The 13158-nt window shown below is 43.5% G+C and overlaps 1 protein-coding gene across 3 annotated transcripts in view; it reads left to right on the forward strand.

The window, feature by feature from the left end:
• Positions 1-1489: 1489 nt before the first annotated feature.
• LOC148003282 (uncharacterized) overlaps positions 1490-13158 on the forward strand; it is a 36770-nt gene continuing 25101 nt past the window's right edge. Inside the window, exons 1-4 of one of the 3 annotated variants that reach the window (XM_087568260.1) lie at positions 6060-7435; positions 8156-8315; positions 9308-9439; positions 10108-10291. In XM_087568260.1, the coding sequence (XP_087424386.1) occupies positions 7306-7435; positions 8156-8315; positions 9308-9439; positions 10108-10291 (606 nt within the window). In that variant the 5' untranslated portion in view covers positions 6060-7305. Of the gene's footprint in view, positions 1736-6059; positions 7436-8155; positions 8316-9307; positions 9440-10107; positions 10292-13158 lie in introns of those variants that run through there. The other 2 variants (XR_015629305.1, XM_087568261.1) reach the window with 2 other exon arrangements.

Genomic DNA, 13158 nt, shown 5'->3' on the forward strand with positions numbered 1-13158 from the left:
AGACTGAAGTCAGGTGCAAAACCACACACATGCGCAGTACTGTTGTTCACCACAGGAGGGTGCCAGATTCACCTCATTATCATACAGCTGCCCTGACAGGGGACAAGCCCGCGCATGCGTGGTAAGTTATTCACATTCGGACTGGGCTGGCTGTGGGCGCCATCTTTACTTCGCCTAGCTGCTCCCTACAAATAACTTTCAAAGGTGATTGGTTTGCATTGCTTGAAAGTGCATCTAGCTTGGCATCTGATTTAACCATGGTGCTTAAGACAACACGCCAATTAAAAATGTAAAAGTGTATGTAGCGATTCAGAGTAGCCATAGCAAAAATTGTGACCATGGTCTGCAGACGAATGAAGCTCCCCAGTGCCTACATCAGCCTAAATTTTCTGTCCAAAATTCTAGGCTTTTAGAACACAGAACTGGCAGAGACCTTTAGGAGTTCTTGAGTTTAAATCCTCATGGGAGGAGAGAACTGATTCATGCAAGTTGTCCTCTGATCTCCACAAGCATGCCATCACTTGTACACACGTGCATGAACACACACACACACACACACACACACACATACATACACACACATACACACACACACTCACACACACACATACACACACACATACACACACATACACATACATACACACACATAAACACACATACGTACACACACACACACATAAACACATACATACACACACACACTCACACACACACATACACACACACATACACACATACACATACATACACACATATAAACACACATACATACACACACACACACACACACACACACACCTTGAGAATGTTCTCGAATTCTCTCAGCTGGCCTAGCCTGTTTCTGTCAAGCCTACAGGAAATGCTCGCATCACGATTTAAATGCCACGAGAGGAGAAATATTCTCGTGCGTGTTCACTGCTGTGTCCCTTGTACCTGATAATTCAGGCACTTTTCCCAAATGGGGAAAAAACGGGGGGAAAAAAGTCCTGACGGCTGAAGGGCCAGCCTGTGAGCATGTCCTCCAACACGCAACCGGACTGAACCTCCTACATGTGGCTGGCGAAAGGGGCGAAGGGGTCCGGCCATGCGCTGCCTTCTGTCTAGAGGTGCGTGTTATTTTCTATTTCTAGGTGCATTTCGTTACTTTCCCATTCGGTCGCCGGGCTGTTCCAACGGGATAACCCTGTGTATTCAAGGCGCCATTTTGAGGGAATGACCGGAATAAATGCTTTCCTGAGAGAACTCTGACCACAGTTCTGCACAGGACGTGTTTCAAAGCGTCTTCAGACACGGTTCTGGGGGATCCAGGGAGTGGCGTGAGTCTGTCTGTCCGTCTGTCTGTGGGGCTCGGGCCTAGCTCGTCCCGAGAACTGTACCTCACCCGTGCCCCACGCGCACCCCTCACCTACTCGGGTGGGCGTCGTGGGTCCTCCAGTCCCCCTGCGAGGGCCGAGCGCTGCCGCCCATTGGCTGAAGCCCACCACGAGGCCAGCCCCGCACAGTCATCCCCGGGGGCGCGCCGCCCACACCTCAGTGACTCAGTGACTCTCGCCACGCTCGCTTCCCGACTCCATTGTCTCCGAGGCCCTTGGCTCTCCTTCCACTGCCTCCGCCACATTTTGCCCGTTGGTGGCCAGGCCGCCACTCCGCAGCTGCCCCGAGTAGCTGCTAGCCGCGTGGCTTCTGTGCCATCTTCGGGTTTTTTTCCAGGGGACCTCCGGCTGCCATCATGGTGAGTCAAGGGCAGGCCCTGGGTGACAGTGCAAGACCAGCCCAAAGCCACAGACTCCTTACAGGGAGGATGAAATTCGGCTTTTTCGATGTAGCACGAAGAAATGGGGGTGAGGGCAAAAAGGGGTTCCTTCGTATTTCCGGTGCTGGGTTCCCCACTGGACAGCCCCCAGGGTAAGGCCTGGAGGGCAGGAGTCGTGGCCTTGCTGACTTTGGGTCCTACACAAGCACTGAGGGGCCCCGGGGAGATGGCGGGAGGCCGGTGGCCACGGGCAGCCCTGGGGACCTCGGGCTGCTCCAGGGTGGGCCAGGTGCAGGACCTGGGCGTCACGTGACAGCCCTTTCCCGCCTTTGGGGGTAGGTGCCTTGGGTTATGCAGGCCGCCACCCAGCCCTGAGGCGGCTTCCGGGTAGGAGCAGGCACCGGCTCCTCTGCTAGGTTACGCCTAGGCTGGCAGCAGCAGGGCCTGTGGACTTCTGGATGCCAGCCCTGTCTCCCCTGACTCAGTCAGTATGGTTTTGGGGGGCTGGAGGCGGGGTCTTCGCAGGCCACCATTGGCCAGGCCCTGTTGACAGTGGTGCCTGAGAGGTGGAGGTGGCTTGGCCTCAGCTTGAGTGTTTAGCTCAGGTGTGCATGGGATGGGGAGGAGCCAGAGGCCTGAGTGGGGTTGGGGGAAGGGTGAAGGAGGGGATAGCTGGACAGGACACCTGCTGAAATCCCTACTCTACCCCAGGACACTGGCTTTGTAGCTTCCAGGGTAACTTAGGCTACAGTAAGACTCTGCCTCAGAATCAGTACTGCAAAAGTTGATGGCCATTTAGTCACATTTCCCTTGTGAGTTGCATCTCATTTATAATTTTTTTCATTTTCAAGGTAAAGGAAGAAATTTATACAGTTTACGACAGATGTTAAAATTAAGTTGGACTTTAGTAATCATTTGTAAAAATTGTGAATCACAATTGTGAATTATCTATCACAATAATTAAGATCGCACAATACTGGACAGTTTACTCACTACATTAGTGTCAGAAATGTGATGACTTCAGGCTTTATATAGGGTAGTATTTGTGACATACATGGAAATTTGCTCAGCATAGTGATTTACTTACATTTCAAAAACATTATCCTAAAATCTTTTAATAACTATTCTCAGCTTCTAGCAATATTTGATATGTGGATATTCAGATATAATGGAATGTGTTACTATACATAATAGGAAAGTGTGTGTGCTAGCCTCCAAGTTCATTGCTGGTATTCTAATATTCTCATTAACTCATAGCTCATTTGGAGATATAATTAATCTGCCTTAAGTTTAATACAATTTTTTTCAGTATGCTATTATAGTCTACTGGTGGGTAAGATTATACTTTTCCACCAGTGTCAGTAGTGGGCCTGTAGGTGTGGGGAAAATCTCAACTATTGGGGTTAGTGGGGGCCAGAGGCCAAGGCAAGAGGATCACTTGAGCCCTTTAGAAATTCAAGTCAACTTTGGCAGTGTAAAACATCCTTTAAAATCTGTTGTACTCAAGAAATAGTGGCATGAGTTTGAAGCCAGTCTGGTGTACTCTTCAGGCCAGCCAGATTTACATAATAAGGCCTTATCTCTTAACTTTAAAACTTACACTTTCTTGAACATCAGAGTTTGACTGACAAGTATTTGGTTGTCGAGTGGTTTTGATCATATTTTAAAAGAAGTAACTAAAGCATTTATCTGTCGTGGGAGTTTTAAATAAAACAATATTAAGCATACAGTAGGCATTAGGTCTTATTAAAATGGAGTTCTTTGCTTTCTTGGTTTTGAGTGTCACCTACTGGGTAAGGACCAGGATATGGTGTGCTTTCTTTAATACATAATACACTATTAAGACGAAACAGATTTTATATTTACTCAGGTGAAACAGGTAGTTTAAGCCCAAATCAAGCATCCTATGATATTTAATGCTTTATTTTCCTTCTCATTAAATTTTCTCATTCATTTTCCTTTTGTATAAAGAATACAATTAGAAGACATAGGAGATTTTTTTTTCTAATTTTTTTTTCCGAAAGGAAACCCAATATTTTGAAAAATGAAAAGCAAGTTCTCCTGAAAGAATAAAAGAAGTCAGCAGGTTAAAAAAGCCCCAATAAATGTAGGTAGTTGACTAAGTCCATGTTTGTTGTGTTCTGTTGTATTACCTCTTCTGTACACACATTCTCAGTTAAGTTCTACTTAGAAAAATTCATGTTAACCAATTAAGAATCTACTGTATGGTGATTGTAGAGAGTTTGGATCAGAATCAGGAAAAGGTGAGTTGTGTGTATAGACTCCCTGAAAATAAAAGATGGTGTCGTCTCTATTAACTCCCGAAAATTTTGAGATGGCAGTGGGGGCTTATATGGTGTTATTCAAGAAAGAGCTATTTCAAAACATGCATTAAACACAGTATTAAGGAATAGGAACAGAATTCATGTATTTCTAAACTCGCCGGACATTAATATGGCGGTGTTAATTTCTATTAATTTGCTAACAGAAAGGCAAAGAAAAAAGATTGATTTAAGAGTTTGATACTTTTCTGTTTGGGGTTTTGAAGAGCTGTTTTGTTTACTTTGGAGTTTTAATGTGCTTTGGATTTAACATACTCAGTAAAATTAAAATTTAATAATTTAATTCTTCCCTTCCAATTTGTATCCCTTTGAGGTCATTTCTCTGGCTAGGACTTCAAGAACTATATTGAATAAGTAGGGAGAGAGTGGGTAGCCTTGCCTAGGCCCTGATTTAGAGGGATTGCTTCACATTTCTCTCCATTTCTTTAATGTTAGCTACTGGCTTTCTCTGTATTGCTTTCAATATGTTTAGGTATGGGCCTTGAATTAATGGCCTCCCATTACCTTTGTCATTGTTAGGATACTAGTAGGATAGGTTTGATTGAAATATACTCTCAAGAATATTAACAAAACCATTGCCTCTTGTGTACCATCTGGAGGAAGTACCAAGTTCACAGACAGTTCTTCACAAACTTCCCAAAGCCAGCAAATTGGAGCATGAAGAAAGCCATGTCCAAGGCATTCAAAACCAGCCTCCTCACCAATGCCCCCAGAAAAGGCTTTCTTAAAAGGAGGGAGGTACTGAGACAGTTGACCATCATACACTCAGAGAAGACTGTGCCAGGAGAATTGGGGAAAGATTGTGGGAGAGAGTAATTAGGTATCAGTAGTCAGTGAGTAGAAAGTAAAGTGAAAAAGAAAAAATATATAAATAGAAATAAAATAAAGTTCTTTAACAAAATGGGACACAATGTATTGCTGAGCTATACTGTGTTTACACTTGCACAGGCTTTAACATCTAGAGAGACTAGATGTGATGAAGTAGGATGCCCTTGTCATTTACATATACTATGTATACAGCAAAGATAAATGAAGTGGAGAACACACAGATCAAAGTTCCATTGTTCCCTCACACATATATGGCTCTGCTTCCCTTTATCAGGACTGTGGAGGCCAGTGCTCATCCAGGTCTCAGGGCTCAACCAAAACAGTCCCCTGTGATCTCTGGCCAAGTGCTCTTGTGTTCCCAAAGAACTCTGCCTCAGGCTGCAGAGGCACTGAGGGGCCAGCCTTCACCTTCAAGGTGCAACCACTCTTTCAGCCTTTCAGGACTCTCTGTTACTCAACTGGAGGCTTCAGCAGAGGCCTTTCATCTCAATAACAGAAGCTTACCTGATCCAAAACATTGGGAAGCCATCCTACACTCCTGATTGGCTGGTTATCTGAGACCAAACAACATAACTCTCTTCTTTATGCCTGTTTTCCTGATTTGAAAGTAAATAATGTGCTCATCTGTGGTGTTGGTGGTAAGAATAAAATCCTTAACATGAATAATAGGACCATACAGAGCATGGGCTTCACATTCTAGATACAGAGTGAATAGCTAGAGGGAATTACCAAAGAAAATAATAAGAATCCTAAAAACAATTACAAAAATAATGAAATGAATTAAAACAAAAAGAAAAGCAAAAACAAAAATACCTTGTGGGTGCTGGATTTAAAGGCATGTATTGACTTTGACCAGCTTTGTAGGTATTTGAAATAAAAAGCAAACAAACAAACAAACAGCCTTATTACACTTGCAGCTGTTGCAGGAGAGAAAGCTGGTAGATATCCTGTGCTGCCGCCCCCATGCTGTGATTCTGCAGCAGCAAGTTCCTTGGGAATAGAAACCTGTATGCAGTGGGATCCCTTGCTGGCCCTGGCATCTCAAAAATAGAGGCTTCCCTAATCCAAAACCTTGGAATCCAGTTTACTTCAGGCCAGGAATGAAGTCAACCATCATTAGTGAAAGAGGAAGGGAAAATTACATAGGAAAAATATGTGCCTTAATCAGAAAAGATCCTCAACTTCTAAGACCTCCACAATCTCCACTCCTCTCTTCTGGGCTTTGCATATTGATGTTGTATAACTCCAGATGGTAGGAAAAGGCAGAGTTCTTCCCAGAAAAGTCATACATGATTTTCACCCTGACATATGTGAGGTGAGGTGGCATCGTATCACAGAGTCAAGAAAGCCGGGATAAGAACACAGAAGCCACAGATGACAATGCCAAATGGACTCCCTCCTGAACTTATGGACCCATTAAAATTGAGGTTTAGCCTAATCTTAGGCCATTCCACTCCCTGCCCACCTGCCTGCTTTTTATGTTTGCTATGAGTAAAAGTTCAGCTTGTAGCCCCAATATCTTCATGATTGGACTTGGAAATTCAGGAAGAATGATATTGGAGAAGGGATGGGTATGTGGTTTCAATGTGGTAACACATGGTCCAGGTTGATGTTTGCTCAGTGATGTCCAATTTAATTGTCTTGTTATATTTGTGAAAGGGAAGATATCCAACTTAATATATAAAAGGTACAGAAATTTATTATTTTATATATGGCCTATAGTTGATCCCTATGTTCCCAAGAAAAGGGAGTTTTTATTGCAAAAAATAGGATTATAGATCATTGATTCTGTGAAATACATGGATATGTAAATAGAAACAATGTCAGATGTCATGGTCTGTACAGTAAGCAAATATTCCCCGGTTTTATGCAGTCAGAGGTCTAGAAAAAATACATTGGCCTCCAGAAAAAGGGAAAACCTTAGGAATCGAAATGTGTGTCACATGTATTGTCTTGGGTAGTAGATTTACTTTTAAGAAAAAAACTCCCTCCTCCTTGGTCCCTAGAGATTTGGGTGCTAAGAAAAATCTGTTCCCTAATTCAGGGTTGTAAGCAACTCTCCCCAGCAAAAGCATTGATGACCTCTAATGAAGCAGAGAGAAACATCTAGCTTTGGAATAGAGGTTGCCAAACAGTATTCCCAGTGACATATGAGAGACTGGAGGAAAGGGCCCCCACAGAAATTGATCCATTTGGGGAAAGCTAGTTAGCAGGTAGGCCATAGAACTTCCCAGTGACATCATCAGTAAGCCCTTCACTGGACAATCTATTGTATCTAAGAGATCCCTAGAATCTCCTGTGTGTGATGTCACCAGTGTTGTGGTGACACCAACTGCCTTTGGGATATTCCTTCAGTTCCCTTTGGGTTCACAAGCAGGCATGTTTCGCCAGCTGCTCAGGCTATTTCGCAAGGAAAGTGGAGATCAAGGAGAGACCACACCAAGGCAGAAGGAAGATGACCTCCTCTCTAGTAAAACAGGAAGGAGGAAATCATTCTGGGGAAGGCTTGGTGAGTCCTGGGCAGAGTTGGGGAACATCCTCAAGGAGGTAGGTTTGAGGTGTGCCTTCAAGGACTAGCCCTACAAGCAGGAGCCTTGGTATTTCTCAAAGGCAAACCAAGAGTCAGGAGTTCCTGATCATTAATTTGAGAGAAAGCCAGAAAGTGGTAAGCCTTCAGTTTCTTTTCTGGAAGTTCTTTAATTGTGAGTGGCAGTTGGAGGCACTGTGAGATTAAGCATGTTTCCATTCATGGTGAGGAGTTGAAGCATTTCATCCTCTAGATTACTGTAGGTTACATAAGTCTCTGATGGCGAGAACAAGGAAGGATGTGCCCCTGGAAATGAATTGAGTTCTCAGACACTTTGGGCTGAAAAATACATGATTAGAGCTTGATGGTGCTAAGCATTATGAACTCCAGGGTTATGTGCACCACAGCTGATATGAGATAATAATGTCCCAGATGTTTATGTCTCAGTCAGATTCTAACTTTCAGTGTCAGGGGTCCTGTAATAGTGAGTGTGGCACGTGTATGGCATTAGAGCTTGGGAAGAGGGACATAGCTTAAGAATCCAGTTCAAGAAAGCTTTTCTGCTCTTTCAGGGATTCACCCAGTCTCTACCATTTCCCCTTCCTCAACCTCCTTTTGGGATTCAGAATGATGTTTTCTGCCCATGGGCCATAAAATATGCAAATTCACTTGGGTTTATCTATCTATCTATTTATCTATCAGGATTTGGTAGGAAGACATCATCCCAAAATGTCATCAGTGAGCAAGAGAAGTGTCGAAAGGAACTGGAGGAACTCAAACTTGAAATCCAGAAGTGTAAATTCGAGAGGGATGAACTTTATCAAATCCTGGACCTTTATATCTATGATGATTGGGACCTCAGGTAGTCATTATGCCCAGTAACCTGTTCACCGTCTTGTGTTCTGTTCTCTCTCTGCTAACCCAAGATTTCCTCATAGCACCAGAGAGTTTCACCTCTCATCCTGGATTTTAAGGAGCCTTGGCAGGCATTTGCTTGTGAGATAAGCTAGGTGCTGTGTGTTTAGGGTCAACCCCCTTTGTACTTGACCCTGAGCTCCTTGGATTAGCATTGGTTCTGTTAATAGCTAGAAGGACCTGGTCACACTTGCTGCCTCTAAGTGAGGGAATGAAATGCCTGCACGTCATCACTCTTTTCCTCTGATTTTGTTCATTATACACTGATTCTATGGCACCTCCATGCATGTAGTTGGGATTCTCCTTGTGTTTTATATGGGTTGGTATGTATGTATGTGAAAGTATTTGTGGGTTTTATGCTCACGGTCAGGGAGTCTGGGGAGTTTGATGGGATCTGAGGATTTGTGTGATGGACAGTTTGCAGGTCATGATGGTGTGGAAGCCCACAGGGATCAACAGAGCACTTTGCATCTTCTATTTACTTAGGTGGTAGATAGGACTCTCCTGAGGGAAGGAGGGGTTACAAATCCTCTTCCCTGTCAAAGTAGTTATGCCCTCTGGTAATTCAGAGAACAGTAGGAAACAAGGTTTGAGAATCCCTGTTTTCAAAACAAAAGAAATGTCATCACAACTATCTGTTGGACCCAAGCCACTCCAGTACAGAGGGTCTTTGCAGAACCATATCTCCACAGTCTTTGAAAGAGTCCTTATGTCAAAATAACTCTTTGCTGATTTGCATAGAAACATTTCCTTGAAAGAATTGTTGTTGGAGTCTCACTGTTGTGTTTTTGCTCTGGTCTTTCTGTTTGCCACATGATTCCCTACCCCCTCCTTTCTTAAATTTGAATTTTTTATTGGTTTTTTTTATTTACACTTCACCTAATTCTGAAATCAGGAGTTCAGATTGTTATTTCTTCCTTGGGCCATGTCCCAACACAGGCTGGATGTCGAATTGCCAATACTTCAATCCGAACATGAGAGGAGAATGATGTCTATGCAAATGATGACCAACTCAATAAGTGATGCCATGGAGAGGTACAAGGAGCTCATACAAGCGAACAGTTCCTACCGGTGAGTCACTGACAGAGATGAGAACCCAGCACTAGGCAGGAAATGCTTCTGTCCTGTATGACTTTGAACCAGATTGAGGGCTCTGGTTCCGTAGTGTCTGACTCTTAACAAGAAGCCTGCCTCCTGGCAAGGGTCTTAGATTAGTAACTAATGGACTCATTTGTCGTACATGGGAAGTGTGTAGAAGACACTCCAATTGTTATTTTCCCCATTGAGGATCCTCTAGATAGAAAGTTTTGAACCATGATGGGAATATCAATCAACTCTGAACCTGTAGGACTCTGACAGCAGATTTAAAGATCTGTGATGCATGAGAAACACATGGAAAGATTGTATAGCTATTGGGTCTTCAACTAACCCTCAGAGGGGATTTCCCCACTATGTGAAGATGGTTTTAGCACACCATAGATATATAAGCACCCATATGGACCATCTCTTCTTCCTTGATTTAGGTAAACCGTCTTAGTGTCAGGATTTTCAGAAGTACTTTGATTCATGTGGATTGTGGATTCTGGATTTGACTCCCTCTAATTGGTGCTAACTTGTATAGTGTGGCTCTATTCTGGGGATGTCTGGGGATGAGGACCCATGAAGGGATGATTGTACTTGCAAGAGTGAGAGGCAAATAGAAGCTGGCTGGGATTTACCATTGTTTGTTTGTGGTTCAGCATCAGGCACTCCCAGCTCCTGCGTGAACAAGCTCAATTGAAGAACAAAATACAGATTTTGCTGAATGAGAAGAGAGAACTGCTGGTGGAGCAGACTGAACTGCCAGCATCCTCTGTGGAGGCCAAGAGGTTCTGTGAAGAGGCCGGAATGAACATCTGTGTCCCCAGTGCCAAGCAACAGCAGGTAGGGTTAGACCTCAGGGTCAGGTTGTCCTCATGTCTTACCATAAACATAGACAAACCAATGTAACTGTCTATTGACTGATCCATGTACTGTCCTCTGTCTCATCCAATTGTTCATTTATGTGATGGCTTACAAGGCTTTCTGTGGAGATAGCCCTTTTTCAAGAAACGGGATGTTTGGAAAGCAAAAGCTCCTGCTCTTTGAGAATCTGCAGTTTATTAAGGGAGATAAGTTGATCACACATCACAGCACTACATGCCATTATGTGTGGAGGGTGCTATGTGCAAGCCCCTCTTTAGACTAGAACAGGGCTTTGAGGGATGAAGCAAAAGCCTGGAGCTCATTTTCTTTACAGGGATCCTTTGAGACTCCAGGAAGTAAGTAGTTTTCAAGGAGGAGAGCCTGGTGGAAATGGCAAAAAAATGTTCTAATTGTCATTTGTGGTAGCTTTTGTTCTTCCTCCCCCCTCCCCCTCTATATGAAGATGGTGTCTGCATGCTTCATAGATCTTGGGTAACTACAGAGCCTGAGGAGCAGCATGTCAGTCCTGTTTTATTTGAGTGCTCCTGGAGAGTTCACATCTGGGCCTTACAATCTGAAGCTGGTTAGAAGAGCAAGAATGTGGAAAAGGTTTCTCAAAGGCTGAGGGTTGGCATGAGAGATTTGAGACTTCAAGAACAAAGTTATCCATATGTACCCCCAATTCTCACCAAGAAAGGTGCATTGCTGTGCTGACCTGCATCTTAGGGAACATGCGGGGAGGCCAGTTCATGACAAGCAATTTTGTCTAGTCATCATCCAACTTAGTCCTTTAAGCCTAGGTCTCTCAACAAACCTGAAGCTTCCTGTTTTGTGCTGGCCAGCAGTCTTTGCATCACTGGTCCAGTTCCAGGTGGAGCCCCCTCTCTTATTTTCTCAACACATTCTTAAAACATTCAGTGATTTTCAAAATAAGGATTAGATTTCTTCACTTTACCTGAACATAGGTATCCCCCTGGAAGACTCTGGTTTGTCTTATTCGTTTTGCCATGATCTTGCATGGAATCCTAGAGTGCATCCCTCTGCTGACATTTCTTTGCTGACTATATCATGGGCATGGCATTCTTTTAGGATAGACTCCCTCTCAATATTGTACAGTGCTGCATTTCAGAAAAGTCACTCTATGTTATTTATTTAGCCTTTTTCTGACTGACATTTAGGTTGTTTTAATATCACATGAACTCTAATGTGATGAAAAGTTCCTGGTAAATGACCATGAGTCACTGCCTTCTCTGATGCTTCCAAGGTCTTCTATGAAGGAAACAGGGGCCTATGTTGAGTCAGCATAGAGCTTGATGGAGTCTTTTCCTAGAAATCTCTGTCTTGGGAATTTGATGTGGTGTTGTTTAGGCTATTTGTGCAGAACATGTAACTTACTTGTAGGACCATCAAGTATCTGCATAGAAAGGTTTCCTGAAGTGGAAATGAGTACAGGCCAGGGCAGCACAGCCTGCTTGAGTCTAAGAGACTCGTACACAGCATTGTTCCCAGTAATTCCTCACTCAACAGGAAATGTGCTGCATAAGAGCAAAGTTTTAATTTGTGCATGTGAGTGTGTATCTGTGTGTGTGTGCCCGCGCACGTGCGCATGTGTGTGTGTGTGTGTGTGTGTTTCTGTGTATGTGTGTGTGTGTGTGTTTACCAGCAGTGGCTGAGCATGTTTATTCTCATGTTGTGTCTTTTTCTAATGCTGGATGATTTTTCAAGTCTTTTTGGTATGGGAATTTATATATAGCAGTGTGGGTGAGTGTGTGTGTGTGTGTGTGTTTGTGTGTGTGTGTGTGTGTGTTTGTGTGTGTGTGTTTGTGTGTGTATGTGTTTTTTCAGTAGTGAAGGTCTGTTTCCCTCTATTTCCAAGTTTCATGAGAAACGAACTCTAAGAGTTCACTTTACATCCATGAAACATGAAATACAGCTGCCCAGTCATTTGGCATCTCCATCTAGCTCTGTACCGCCAAAGGACACTTAACTTGTTACTTAATTCTGTTTTCAAAAAATTCATAACAGAATTATCTTGCGAAGTCTGGGGAGGAGTGGGAAATATGTTCAAGTGAGTCCGGTTTCACAGGGGTAACAAATGGTAAAGACCTGGATCTTGCAGGACCGCTTTTGTTATGGTGTAGAAGCAGGACAATAAAGTCCTGTAGAAATGCACAAAAACACCTGTAAAGTTAGATTTTCAAGTGATTAGGGGAAAACTACTGATCTGCATTGAAATCCTTTGGAGCACATCAAAGGAAAGGAGTACAGGGAGGTAAGGGCAAGGCTTCTCTATAAAATCCATGAGATTATGCTGCTTCTCTGTCCTTTGTGAATTGTGAAAGCCCACTGGAAGGTTATGTCACTCACTGTGTCTTCTCCAAGGTTGCTTTCCACATTGCCTGCTACCATTTCTTTCCAGTTTCCTTGGCAACTCCAGCTTCCCCTGGGCTGTTGGCTTGGATTTTATTCATTGAGAATTTGAGTTGCTTGGAGTTGTATCATCATACAGCAAAAGTCCCATATGCTGTGGTGCAAGAACAGGGCAGTTTCAGGAGCCCCTTTAGGTGCACAGATAATCCAAAGCACTCCCCTATGTTATCTGTGTAGTATTCTGCAAGTGCTGTTAATCAACATCATTGGCTCTGAGTTAATTTCAGCCTCAATGAGGTTAGGAGAAATGATGAACTTCAGATGGGCCTGGGACTGTAAGAACAGGTAGCCCTATGAGAAGCCATGTTCAGAAAGTGGAACAGAAGTTTTAGTTAACCCAGTGATTCCACAACGAGGAGTAGGTGTTGCCACTGCAACTAAGGAGCATCAGTGTTGTAGTGGTCCCAGAGCAGCCT

Source organism: Rattus norvegicus, chromosome 9, assembly GCF_021556685.1.
Source record: "Rattus norvegicus strain SHRSP/BbbUtx chromosome 9, alternate assembly SHRSP_T2T, whole genome shotgun sequence".
Lineage (NCBI taxonomy): Eukaryota > Metazoa > Chordata > Mammalia > Rodentia > Muridae > Rattus > Rattus norvegicus.